The 13014-nt window shown below is 41.9% G+C and overlaps 1 protein-coding gene across 3 annotated transcripts in view; it reads right to left on the reverse strand.

Annotated features, from left to right (window-relative positions):
* Window positions 1-972: 972 nt before the first annotated feature.
* Window positions 973-13014, reverse strand: part of oxsr1b (oxidative stress responsive kinase 1b) — a 36604-nt gene continuing 24562 nt past the window's right edge. The window contains exons 5-19 of one of the 3 annotated variants that reach the window (XM_079233992.1): window positions 9263-9318; window positions 8934-9043; window positions 8421-8522; window positions 8160-8293; window positions 7797-7845; window positions 6541-6606; window positions 6336-6458; window positions 6058-6135; window positions 3965-4000; window positions 3159-3308; window positions 2988-3043; window positions 2756-2808; window positions 2274-2342; window positions 2007-2071; window positions 973-1386 (exon numbers count right to left, since the gene is read on the reverse strand). In XM_079233992.1, the coding sequence (XP_079090118.1) occupies window positions 1312-1386; window positions 2007-2071; window positions 2274-2342; window positions 2756-2808; window positions 2988-3043; window positions 3159-3308; window positions 3965-4000; window positions 6058-6135; window positions 6336-6458; window positions 6541-6606; window positions 7797-7845; window positions 8160-8293; window positions 8421-8522; window positions 8934-9043; window positions 9263-9318 (1222 nt within the window). In that variant the 3' untranslated portion in view covers window positions 973-1311. Of the gene's footprint in view, window positions 1387-2006; window positions 2072-2273; window positions 2343-2755; window positions 2809-2987; window positions 3044-3149; window positions 3309-3964; window positions 4001-6057; window positions 6136-6335; window positions 6459-6540; window positions 6607-7796; window positions 7846-8159; window positions 8294-8420; window positions 8523-8933; window positions 9044-9262; window positions 9319-13014 lie in introns of all 3 variants that reach the window. The other 2 variants (XM_079233993.1, XM_079233994.1) reach the window with 2 other exon arrangements.

The raw sequence follows: 13014 nt of genomic DNA on the forward strand, positions 1-13014 counted from the left end.
TTCATTCACATAAACAAAAATGCACTTTTTTTTTGAGAAACTGATTCCAAACAGACAAATAGCAACAGACAGACACATCTGCTCACACAACACTTGTGGTTTTAGCTGTTAAACGTTTTGTACTTTACTACAATGTCAACATAGAATCAAATTATAGCAACAACACCTCAGGCCAGTATGCCGAGTAAAATGAGAGGAGGCAAATTTGGCAATGGTACAAATTAAGACAAAAATCAATGTTATCTTGAAGTCCTTTTCCCAACGTTTTATAATTAGTTAATTTGTTGAAGTTTATATCAAATTGAAGTACTGGACAATCTATGTACGTGTAATAACTTCACCAGCTTCATCAGGAGACTTTCCTTTCTAATGATGCTGGTTGTATCAATACTTATAAGTACAAGGCGGGCAATATTCATACATTTTTTTAATGTCTGTTTGTTGCCCCAAAAACTATACAAAATACTTAATTGAGCTAAATGGTTGCACTGGGTGATGAACATGGGCACGGGAGTTTATTTTGAGTAAATCCTACACACACCCGTCTGCTGCTGTTCATAATGGAGAACTTCGGAAACAAATTTTTGCCAAATATGTGACCTATGAGACCTCTGGTTTGTGTTTTTTTTCCATATGATAATAGATAATAATTAGAATGACAAGAAAATACAGAATAAAACCTCATCCTTTAAAGATAGTTATGGTTGGGAGTGTTCAGGTGCTTCTGAAGAAGTAGATTCACATTACGTTTGTTGAGTACAGGAGTGTCGAAGATTTGACCTTTAGCTGGCTTCGTAAACTGCATCATACCTTCTCTCTAAATTAAGTAAAAAGTTTGACGCAAGCAACAGAAACCACATTTGAACATTTCAGACAACATAATGCTCCATATGGTAACTTCCCCAAAAACGTGCATTCAGTAGTTCTGATGAATATAAGGCATTGTTACACTTATCAAGATTCAAGGGCGTTAGTTGAGATTGTGCAAATGCATCACATAGTAGAGAGAAAAGAAATAACTGGATGAAGGAGAGAAGTATAGGAGGTGAAAACTGTTTGTTGTAGATATATTTGCATCCTTCTACATATAAGCTGTAAACTTTTTTTGAGGGATTCTTACACTGTGCGCTCTGATACTTCAGCTGAATTCAATGAGGCGGCATTGTATGATCCTACGGGTGACAAAAAGGTACTGTTTTCTTTGGCAGTAGTGGTTTCTTTACAGCCATAGAAAGAAAAATGCATTTAACTATATTTTTTTTGTATTTTCACATTTTTTAGGCAATTCACGGTCCCAGGTAGTACAACAGTTTAACTAATGCTGAGCTGAGCGAAGCCCATCAGTTTGACGTCATCTGGTAATTCAGATCCCTCGGTTCCAGAGGCCTGTAAACGAGGAGGGAAGAAGGAGGAGGAGTGAGTAACGAAGGCAGCGAAGGAGACTCCAGAAGCCGAGTTTGCTGGCGACAAGCAGGTTTAAAATTTTTCAAAAATCTGCTTTGCAAATATTTTGTGTGAAAGGAACTACAACCAACAGGTTAGTTAAACCTCAAAGATACACAGACATGTGTTTGTTTATAAGAAAACGCCATAAGGCCCCTTTATGCAACATAATGTAAACATTTTACACAGCAATGTTTGCCAGAGATATCAGTGCTCTCTTTTCCTAAAACACCCTGTTCATTGTTTTGTTTTTTAAAACATTAATATAGAACAATAATGACACAAACGATGCGATACAGAACTGGGGCAGCGACAAAGATAATGATCATAGTTTGTATTTCATTCAGAACGGTCTGCCATATTTCACTTTAGCTTCTCTACTTTAAAGTTCTCCACTACTTCCCTCGACTGGTGAGACTGGGCCTTTGAGGGCTTTTCCAGTTTCCAGTAGCAAACAGATCTGGTAAAAGTACTACTGATGTAAATTGAGCAAAACTTCAACCCCAAAATATGTCAATGACTAAACAACTTGTCTTGCGTACAGATGAAGGTGTAGCACTCACCAGTTTAAAAGTGACATTTTTATTGGCTTGAGGCTCATCAACTATTTTCTGCAAATTTGCAGCAACTGAAAAAAAAGACAATGTTTCAGCCCAATGAACACAAACCAAAAAACACTGTGTGCTCTCTGTATGTTAATGAGAGGAACATGTTAGAAAATGTGGGATTGCTGCAATGCGTTTTGTTTTGCATATCACATAGCACAATGACTATTCTGAGAAAAATACATAGTATTGTGTGCAGAGGAATGTTTTATTTTGATCACTTACCTATTACTAAGTCTCTCCCGTCCACCAGGCCTGCAGACACCAGCTCCTGAGACACACCATCTGCTGTGTCTGAAAAGTCAGCGCAGAAAAGACCAACTGTGACAGGCGGACAAAAACGCATATTTAAAATTAAATATACATCAACAGGGCATAACTGTGGCTTCAACATGTCCACAAATAGCTGTTTTTTATCGTGTGGTTTTTGGGCGCAAACAGAGCCCTAAAAACAAACAGAGCTGTGTTTCAGCACCTTGTTCCCAGTGCTGATAAATACTGAAATTTGGTTTGTCTGTCGTGATGGAAAGCTGAAGCAGCAAAATAAATTTGATAAAACACAAGGTATAAATTGTCAGTTTCCCTTACTGATGACCAAAAGGTGGCATCCGCAGACCAGAAGTCTGAACCTCAGGACATTTTTTAAACTACTTGGTAACACCAGCAAACAGTGGTTGGGTTTGGATTAATACAGAAAATTAACTCACCTCTCCCTGGCATGAATTCAAAGCGGATGTCATTTAGCTCCTTCTTTGAATTTCTGAAAGAAAGGTAGACAAGATGGAGGAGAGGAGTTCAGTTTAGTTTGTTGAAATAATTCATACGACTCAACTGAAATAAGCAATATATACAGTAAAACAAAACAATGGGCACATAGTAATGATGGAATTTACACCGACTATTCACCTGCTGGTTTTATGTAGTAATGGGGAAACCTACCTTAAGCGTAACACCAAACTAATAGGAGACTTGACATCCCCAGAGCCAGCATGCGCCTGCCAAAATACAGATAAGACGTTTAAAGTAGAATGAAAGCTTCAAAAAAAATTATAAATCAGAAAAATCTGTGGCACAGACACATTTTAAGCGAGTATGATGAACTAGACCAACCTGTGAGGGAGCAGCAGCAGGTGCACCTGGTGTGGGAGACGTAGCCTGGGCAGTGGGCTGAGTGCTGACGGGCGTGGGCTGCAGTGGGACCTGGCCTGCAGCCTGAGGTAGTTCTGACTGACCGCTTACAGGCTCAGGAGTCTGGAAAACCTGGGGGAGCAATGTCAGCTTTAACATGCAAGTAAATACAAACAATAACCAAGGTGACTACTACATCTATATTTTACCTGCTGCACTACAGAGATGAACAATTAACACACATTCAATCTAAACATGGGCCGCCATGGTGGCCTTTTGTCTGAAGTCTCATCTGCTGCTGAAAGGAAGGGCTGGTTGTGTGTGGCTCAAGGTTCACCTGCATTTTGGTGTGTTTCAATCTGGACACCCGTGTTGTGGTGTCAAAGTGGCTAATGGGGACAACAATTTCTTGAGCGAGAACGCTGCACAGGCCAGGCTGCGTTGGAATTGCTCAGGGCAATTTCTCCCCATCAATTTAGGTCCACTAAAAGTGGATTGCGTATCTCCGGTTGTTATTGTGTAATGCGACGGTGGACACGAGAGAGAGAAGTGCCGGTGTCGTCAGGGTTAAAAGTATTACAGTTATCTAAAAGATGTTCAAGGTCATTGCTAAATATTTAGCTGGTTTTGACAATGTAGAATCCTCCGAGTGAACAGGCAGACCGGTTCAAGAAGTAAAGAAAAACGATTAATTCCTCTGTGCCTATCAAAACTGTAAATAGGCCCGCGGTGTTCCAAGCATGGGACTCACACCACTGTTACGTAAAGAAATAACTCTCGAAACTCACCTCTGAATTCTGTGATCCCTCCTTTACTCTCGGTGACTGTTAAAAACAGAAAGAGAAGAGAACGCTCAGAGGAGGATATCACTGTGATGAGCTTTAGGCAAAGCAAAAACCGCACGCATTGATGCAAAGAACACACAGAGAGCAAAGAGGTAAACGGATTAAAACGGCTCACTCCTTTACTTTCCTCATTTATCGGTCCACTTAGTTTATCCTCTAAGGTGACGCCATTAGAGTGGGAAAACAGAGATACCAAATGCTAATAATACTTCCACTACACTTCACTATCTGGTGCTGATATAGCCGAGCAATATGGATGTATTTAGTGAAATGAGAGAAACATGTCAACAGTGTCTAGCGGGGTAGCAATTCTTTAAATATCTCTGGAAACATTCGGCTATTTCAAGCAATATTGCAACTCAGTAATGAGGCCTGGTTTAGGGGAATATTGGATTTACAGGAAGTACTGGGATTTCTTTAATTTAATGGATAAATTAAAAAACAGCCAGTCGTATCTGACAAATGTATCAGATTTTCTGGGTAATTTACAGAAAACGTACTATGTCACCTTATCTATCATGATATTTTCCTGCAAATTTCCCCACTGTGGGACTGAAAAAGGAATATCTAGTCTAATCTAATGACATTAAAATTATATTCACGTCGATAGAATATCTTTTACATTTAATCTGCACATTTTAGATTTGAGAAGCAGAGAAGCGGCATCAATTAACACAAAATCAGGAGAAAATCACACTGTTATGTGGTCAAACTGTTTATCTGCAAAATAAAATAAAAAAACATTTAAACCAACTCAAAGAAACAAAGAGTCGGACAGAAGCCCAGCAGGCCCAAATGAAGGCAAACTGACGTGATGTCAGAAATCACATCAGCTCAGGAATCTGCTGTCTGATTCAGACAAAACGATGGCAGCCTGTTACTGAAGACACCGTGTGGCCTTTAACACACAGCAACTCAGACAGGCTCTCGTCTCTAACAACACGTTTCTTTTTCTGGGCAGAAGAATAATCATCTCATGTTGGAAGAAGAAAACTAAACATTTTTGTTTTAATCATGAGCATTAGTTTGTTTTGAGATAAAACATCCAGTAGAGCTGGTGTAAGAAGTGACAGTTCAGTTTGCCAACACGTAGCCAGGAAAGAAGAAGAAAGCAGAAGAGATATGGTAACATTTGGAGTCCCTTGATGTTCATTAGTGTTCCGATTAAAAATCATTTTACAGGGTTGATCAGTAATTTGCCTTGTATTGATTAAATGTGATTTGGTCAGTATAAATAAAAAGTGACTCAGAAAGAGAAATACAGATGGCTTCCAGGAAAGGTAACTCTCACTTTTCAATGAAATAATGCTCCCTCAAAGTAACTTATAAACCTTTGAACAGCTAACAAAAAGTGGTATCTGACAATTTTAAGAAATATATTGTGGAAAATGTTCTGAAGGTAAAACATATCTAGATATGTGGGCAGAAACTCCTTTACTTCATGAGACACAAAATATCTCACCGTTTAAAAAGGTGCTTACATTTCTGACTAATTGTTCCTGACAAGGTGAACCTGTTAACATGTGACTGACAGGACGCACAGATTTCTGCTTCCTTTAGAAATGATGTTGTCAACATACCAACAAATCAGCCGCAATACATAGCCTTGTAATCACAAGTTGTCTTTCGACAGGTTATTGTAAAGTTACATAATGCTGATAAAGACACTATCTGGAGGATAAGAGCTTAGTTTATGTGCCGATTTACTCCGGTGATGAAGTGTCATTCCTATAAGGACCTCTGAAGAGAAAGCATTGAACCAAAAGTCAAGATGAAAATCTTGTTCATCAAAAACGTAAAAGGTAAACTTAAGTATCTGAGTACCTGTATAACTATAGTATCTGCTACCGTATAAAGTGTCCACAGGTTTTCCAAAGGCACGTCTACAGCCCTCACACTAACAACAAAGGGTTATTTCACCCGACAAGGTGTTTCCTGCTCTTTATAGCGGTCTCGTGCTCCCTAGCTAGCCTGTGCAGTGAGAGTCCTTCCTTGTTAGGGGAACGCCATCTGTATTGTGGTGGCAAGTGAACAACCCTGGACGAAGGCAGCTCGAGTGGGTAGGCGAAGCGCACTTGTCGCCTGCTGGCACTAACAGGCTTCCCCTGCTGCTCCTTGGCCGTCAGACAGAACATACACACACACACACACGGGAGACTCAGTGGGGAGACAAAGGACAGACACATGCTACTGCACAGACATGAGGATGACAATTTAAACATTGTACAGAGATTTAAAGACAGGACATCTATCGTGTAACGAAGGTGTTACGTAATGCATGTGAGGGAACAAAACAATTGCAGGTTCGTCTCACCCGTAATGCGGCCACGGCCAATTTGCCCTCTTCACTTTCTTCATCCAGCTCATCGTCACTCCATTCCCATTCGCCATCCTCCGTTTTATGCAGCCGACCGCTGGAACCTGGCACTCGGCGTACCTGAGAAGAGACGTGCGCAAAACTGAGCTTGTCTTTTGAGCCATAGAGCACAACGTGTCGCTCCAAAGCTCTGATGTCTTACCCTTTTCGACCTCTCTGTTATTGTGGGCGCCCTCTGGAGCAACCGCTCATGTAAATACTCATGGGTCTGTCATAAGAGGAAAGAAACAAATGGCTGTTACTCCAACATCCTCTATATCTGTGTATTCTGTATCCTGATCAAGTCTTATATTACTCAGAAATTGAACTGCGACCCATAAAGTGCTTCGCTACACTGGCTTTCTGTCAAATGTGGGATTTATTTCAAAATCCATCTCATTACTTTTTAAAGCCTTCCACAACTTGGCGCCATCATATTTGGTAGCAGGGAGTCGCTGACCCATACAGGTCAACTAGGCCTCTCAGGTCATCATAACGTGGCCCCCTGGTTGCACAGCAGTTAAAGTGCAGTGGGGACCAAGCGTAAGCTGCCCTGTCTGTGAGGTTATGAAAGTCTCCCACTGATGGTCATGTCAGTAAATGTTTTAAATCTCATCTCAAGACCTATTTGCTCTCAGTGGTATTTAATTAATGGTGCCTTACATTTAACAATTGCTGCTTGATTATTTATTCAAATACTTCAGTTTGTTTGTTTTGCTATATAAATACAGTTTTCACTTACTTTAAAACAAATATCCCTATTGGAACAGTCAGTGTGATTTTTTTTCTCTTCAAGTTTTACATTTTTTAATATAGATATAAAACCAACGAGTAGATTTCATCAAGAGAATAGCGAGTAAATACTCATGAGCTTACTAGATAACCATTGTAATCTCTTCTGCAGGCTCAGGCACAAAATTGGCTGATTTATACAAGATGGGCATCTGCCCTCTGCTGTACATGCAGAGTACTGCAGTTCTTGGGTCTGCCCAAGGTCATGCATCAGGTTGAATTTGGGCAGTGCAACATGCTGAGCCGGCACTCTAGTTGTTCAGTTGCCAGGGCACTGGACAGCCAGAGGCTGGACAGAGACTGCTTATCCCTGCTTTGTTAGAACCGGCTCTGTACGGTCAATAATGAGCGGAACGCTGCAATGACCTCAGCTTGGGTCAGACACAAGGACAAGTTGTAGCCTGACTTATTTTTTCTTACACTGAACCTTTCCACAATCATTCAAACACTTCAGGAGCTAAAAAAAACAACCTACTACAGTCATAAAGAACAGCTTAATATTAAACCGAGGCCATTCAGATCACCTCTTCACTCATCAACCAGCTTAACTGGGGCCTGAAACAGGGATGAGGCTGCCTCACTGTGGAACTAATCCAGTCTCAGCCCAGAGGGAGCTCAAGCACCTACCTTTGCTTTTTGAAAGAATTTATGCTTCAACAACTCTGAGGATGTCGGCCTGAAAAGCAGCAGAATGATAATGAATTTCTGTTCATTTGAGCTTTTATACTCCCAAGAATAGAAAAGAAAATGTGCAATAAATGTTAACAAGAACCAGGGAGCTCAGGGAAACAAAGGGACTGCGGTCAGAACAATGAACGCAATCATATGCTGCTGTACTTAACATGTGCTGAGTCGTGTAAATCAGTTCCACTCACCGAAGATTGACTGACATGTCAAATATTCTTATTTCTTTTAAGTAGCACATATTTACAATAATGCATGAGGCTAAAACATTGACAAAACATGATGTAAAAGCATCGCAATCAACACCTTTTCTCCGGGTCCTTCTGTAGACACAAGGAGACCATCTTCCTGAAGGATTTGCCGTATTTCTTTACAATCTCCTTGTCTGTGATGCCGGTATCCAGACCTGGGGGGTCATTCTGCAGTGTCAGCATCAAGACCTGAAGACGCCAGAGATACTTTGGGTCAAAGGTCACAAGAGCACAAAAGACAGGAACGGACTCTGCGTCCATTCTGTCATTAACTCCACATTTGTAGGTAAGCTAGCTTTCTCTGCAGTGTTCTCACCTTCATTGGCGGGTATTTGTGATAAGGTGCGGCCCCCGTGGCGAGCTCAATGGCGGTGATCCCAAAACTCCAAATATCTGCTTTGAAATCATAACCCCTTACCTGTGGAAGCAGAATCATAATCATCTTCATATTGTATTGGAACGTCAGCCACAAATTCAAATATTAAATGGAGGAATTTGATTCACTCTCGGAGGCCAGGTTGTTCTGAACATGGAAATGTGCCAATTTTCAGCTTTTAAAGTCATAAGTAAGCTGCCAGTTTGGGTGCTGGTGTCTTATTGTATGGTCGCTGAGTGCTTAATCATAGGAGAGATGCTCAGATACGGCCACAGGCCTCCGATTTCTACAAAGGTGTCAGCAAAAAAAATGATATTGCTTCTTTGTGACCTTTATTGCCACCAATTAATATTGAAATGTCAGTTTCTCGCCTGCTTAGACAAAATTGGGTCAGATTGTGGGTTTTTTCTGTTGTCATGGTTACTTCGTGGCTCTGGTCTAAAGATGACAAACCTGCTCCATGACCTCCGGGGCCATCCAGCACGGCGTCCCCACAAACGTCTTGCGCACTTTGTTTCGAGTCATGTCACCGCCTGTGGCTAGAAAGGCACTGACGCCAAAGTCTGAAGGGAGGAAAGAGAGAGGAAATACAATTAGACGAACACACACACAGCAGACCCAGCGCTGAGTCAATGAAGGTATTGTCAAGGGGTTAATTCTCCAGAGACTAGACCTGCATTCATACACTGCTTCTAATGGGGTAAAGGAGGTTGCAGCATAACAACCGGTATTTCTTCACACTATGAACGGGTGCTGAAAGGTGTTTCCTCGTGGCTAAATACCTGCTATTTGCACTGAACCGTCGTCCCCGAGGAGAATGTTTCCAGCCTTAAGATCTCTGTGAAAGACGAGACAAGAATTTAAAAAAAGAAATAAGCACCTCTCTCAAGGAACTGTCAAAGAAAAAGTGAAGTAGCTCAGGTGGATCAAATAGTGAAACAACAAAGATATTCAAAGTCAGAGGGATGACACAAAATTATTCACTTTTAAGTTTTCTAGTTCGAGTCCCAGTTTATGCAGGGATCTCTTCTTCACTTGATTGCTTCCTGATATATCAAAAAAGCAGGATTAACGACGAGGCTGTAAAACTGTTCACTCCACGTTTTTATTTCTTATCCTTTATTGGCCACACACACATACAGTTAATTTCCTCATCCCTGTTCAGCCTCCCCTGGTGGTGATTAGAGGATTCAGCAGGGACGCTGGCTGTCTGCCTGTCTGTCTGTCTCACTGTCTGTCTGCCTCTGCGCTCACAATTGCACAGATTGAATACTGCCACCTCACCAGCCAGACAGTTGTCATAGCAACAGACTTTCAGAGATAAAGTCGAAGGGTCAAGTGAAAGGCAAGGAAATAAAAAAGCAAGAATGGCATCAGTGTCACAGAGGACAGCCGCCAGCTCTTTGTGCTGTCCACGCGTTCAGGGAGCGAACGGACACATTAAAAAGAGAATAATGGGCGAAAGACTTTGACAGGACGGAGAACACCAGAGTGGTCGGCCATTACTCCGCCTGCAACTACTTCTAACAGATTCCATGTGCATAAATTACCCCGAGACAGATCTTACATCTCCACCGACAGGCAGACAAATGGTTGGGAAGAGACGCAATCTACAAGGGAGCAGTTCACATTGCTACCAGATGGGGGCACTGGAGTAAAACACTTTCAGCTTTAGCTGAACAGTAAATGCAACAAATTGGTCTCAATGAATGTAAAAATGTAGTCTTTGGAGTACTGGTTTAGAGATGAGACATGACTCAGCTTCCAAAAAACAAAGGCTCACTATACCATTTTATTTAAGCGTATAATTCAATCCATACAGAACAAACACAAGCCACATACCAGATGACAAATGCTGCAGAGATAATTCTTGTGGTCGGAAAGATTCTTGTGCCACTCAGACAACACTGCTGAAGTACGCTTTCAACTTGAAATGCACGTGGAACTTCCTTTTGGATAACTAGAAAACATATCACATGGCCCTGAACCTTCTTTTTTTTCTGAGGTTTTGCAGCAAGAATGTATGAAGCATGCACTTTGGCTTTAAGCACTCCTTCTAGGTGGTTACAAGAAGTACAATCTTTACAAGCAACCCACTAAAGACACACAATGAGCTGAAGGCTCAAGAGTTGGCAGGTCGTAGTTCAGATCTTTGTCCAAATGCTGCTAAATACTTGAGTGGAGACCAGAGGCCTCTTTTGCTGAGAGTGCTCTGGTGAAAAACAACAGATCTGGTAGCGACAAGGGCAGGGAGTGGCAAACAGTGAGCCGTAGAGGGAGGAATGCAGCATATGTCACATATTTGTATCATTGGCTGACAGCAAAACACTGAGATTCCCACTGAAGGACAAAAATATTGCTGGACCCGACTTTTAGTTGACTGTATCAATGCCTCGAGTGTTTTCAGTAATCAGCTGAGGCAGAAAGAGCCGTCTCTGTACTACAGTGGTTCTCAAACGGGGGTACGTGAGAGTGAGTACTTACAGGGGGATACATCACTGAAAAAATGTTGAGAACCGCTGGTGTACTACATGTGGCCAAACTTTGATGTGCCTGTCTGTCTGAACAACTTCTATTATGCAACCGTCACACCAGGGTGGCCGTAGAATGGACTTGACAGCCTTTGAAAGAGCACCGTTAGAAATGTCTCCTGCCGTACAGACGTCGGTGCTCCTCTGTCCCACTGACATCACGGCTCGGTGATATCAGGTCACAGTATCTTCCAGTTTCTTGCACTCACTACTTCTGCTTGAATTAAACACACTCATGCTCCACCTTGCGTGTTAGTTCATACAAGGGTGATTTACAGCTGGTCATTTGAGAAGTTGCTTTTTAAGGATTTAGAGGTTAAGGTAAAACAAATTTAGGAGTATCCCAAAATACTTTTCCTGGTTTACGCAACCACCATCCCCTCTCTCAGTGAGTCCAGTCATGTCTTCGTGTCTTGTGATTCAGGGTTTATTCTGGGCTATAATGTGGTACAACAGTTCAGTTCAGGCCAGTTGACCACTCGGGCCTTGTCACATGACCCGTTAACTCCTCATCGCACTTTCTACATTTGTCCACAGACTAGCTGTAGGAATGCATTTCTTTTTTGACATGCCAGAAAGTAGATTTTTGACAGTGATGGTCAAATACCTACCAAGATTACAGGTCATGTTATGTCATGCCGTGGTAATAAATCCAATAGCCATTAAGATATTTCCCACAAAACCACAAACATGGACCTCCTGATAGTACCCGATGAAAGTCAGGGGATCAACAAAATCAGTAGGCCTCATCTTCTAGGAACCATGAATGTCTGTGCAACGTTGTTGTGCCCACCCATCAAATATTTGTTGAGATATTTCACTGGGTGATACAATTCCTCCTTGGGATATCTTGACATGGCTATGAATATCTGTAACGGCTGTGGCTCAGTCTGTGGGGACTAGGATTGACCACCGAAAGGTTCACCGGTTCAAGGCCCCACATGGACTAAACACAGTGTGGACTGGTAGCTGGGTGCTGCCATGGTGCCCATGAGCAAGGCACTGGACCCCCAAACGGCTCCTAATAATAGGCCGCTAATGATTGAGTTATCAGAAGACATGTTGAAGTTGTTAAATTAGGGCTCAACGAATTTTTATTTCACAAACCAAGGAATCAAGAGCTTAAATTGTACTGCCATTGTGTCTTCAGAGTTATTTCATGTATGCTTCTCTATGACATAATCAGCTTGTTAAAATTCACAACTTAAAACTAACCTCTAAGAAAAAATAAGTCACTCTGATGAAAGACAACCCACGAAGCTGCATCATTCACAAAGAGGGATCAAGGCGATCTGATTGCGTCCCTCCTGCATCTCTCAAGAACCATGAAGGCTTTGGTTCACTGCAGCAGACTGTAATGCTCTGAGAAAAAAGGCTGCAGAGTGTAGACGGTCATTAACATTCACAGGAGAGGAAGAGGAGGAGGAGGGAGGAGGAGGTGGTGACACAATGCACCATGCAAGTTCAAAGAAATACTGTCTCGGAGAGGAAAAAACCCAACCTGCAGTTTAAGTCCCAACTCCTACGAGTGATCCAGCCTCATTTTACAATAGTCGGGGGGATTGAGCCTGAGGAATAACTGACATTTTATGCTTATTTCTGCTTGTTAAATGACATTAAAGCTCATCAAAAATGAATCTAGACACTAAAACATATTATGCCATCAAAGAATATTGAAAAATTAGTGTGTGGTCTCTTTATATTTATGACCTGCTGAAATGACAGCCGGACAGTAGCCAGGTGGGAACAGCTACGGCATCAAAGTGTCAAGAAGATTGATGTTTCTCATCTGGCAGCTCCCGCGCCTTGCAGCTCCAGCGGGTCACCTCCTGTGACATCACATCCTGGTGCCAGGCTCCCAGTGCCGTAACAGGGCTGTAAAAGAGGGTTTATGAGACGCTCTGAGTGAAAATACCTCCCCTCTTTTAACCGTGCCCCCTTTGACCACAAAAATGATGTTGCCTTTGCGCCTCTTTTTCTCTGCTTTTTCCATACTGCTGAAT

The sequence above is a fragment of the Taurulus bubalis genome (genome assembly GCF_910589615.1).
Source record: "Taurulus bubalis genome assembly, chromosome: 18".
Taxonomy (NCBI): domain Eukaryota; kingdom Metazoa; phylum Chordata; class Actinopteri; order Perciformes; family Cottidae; genus Taurulus; species Taurulus bubalis.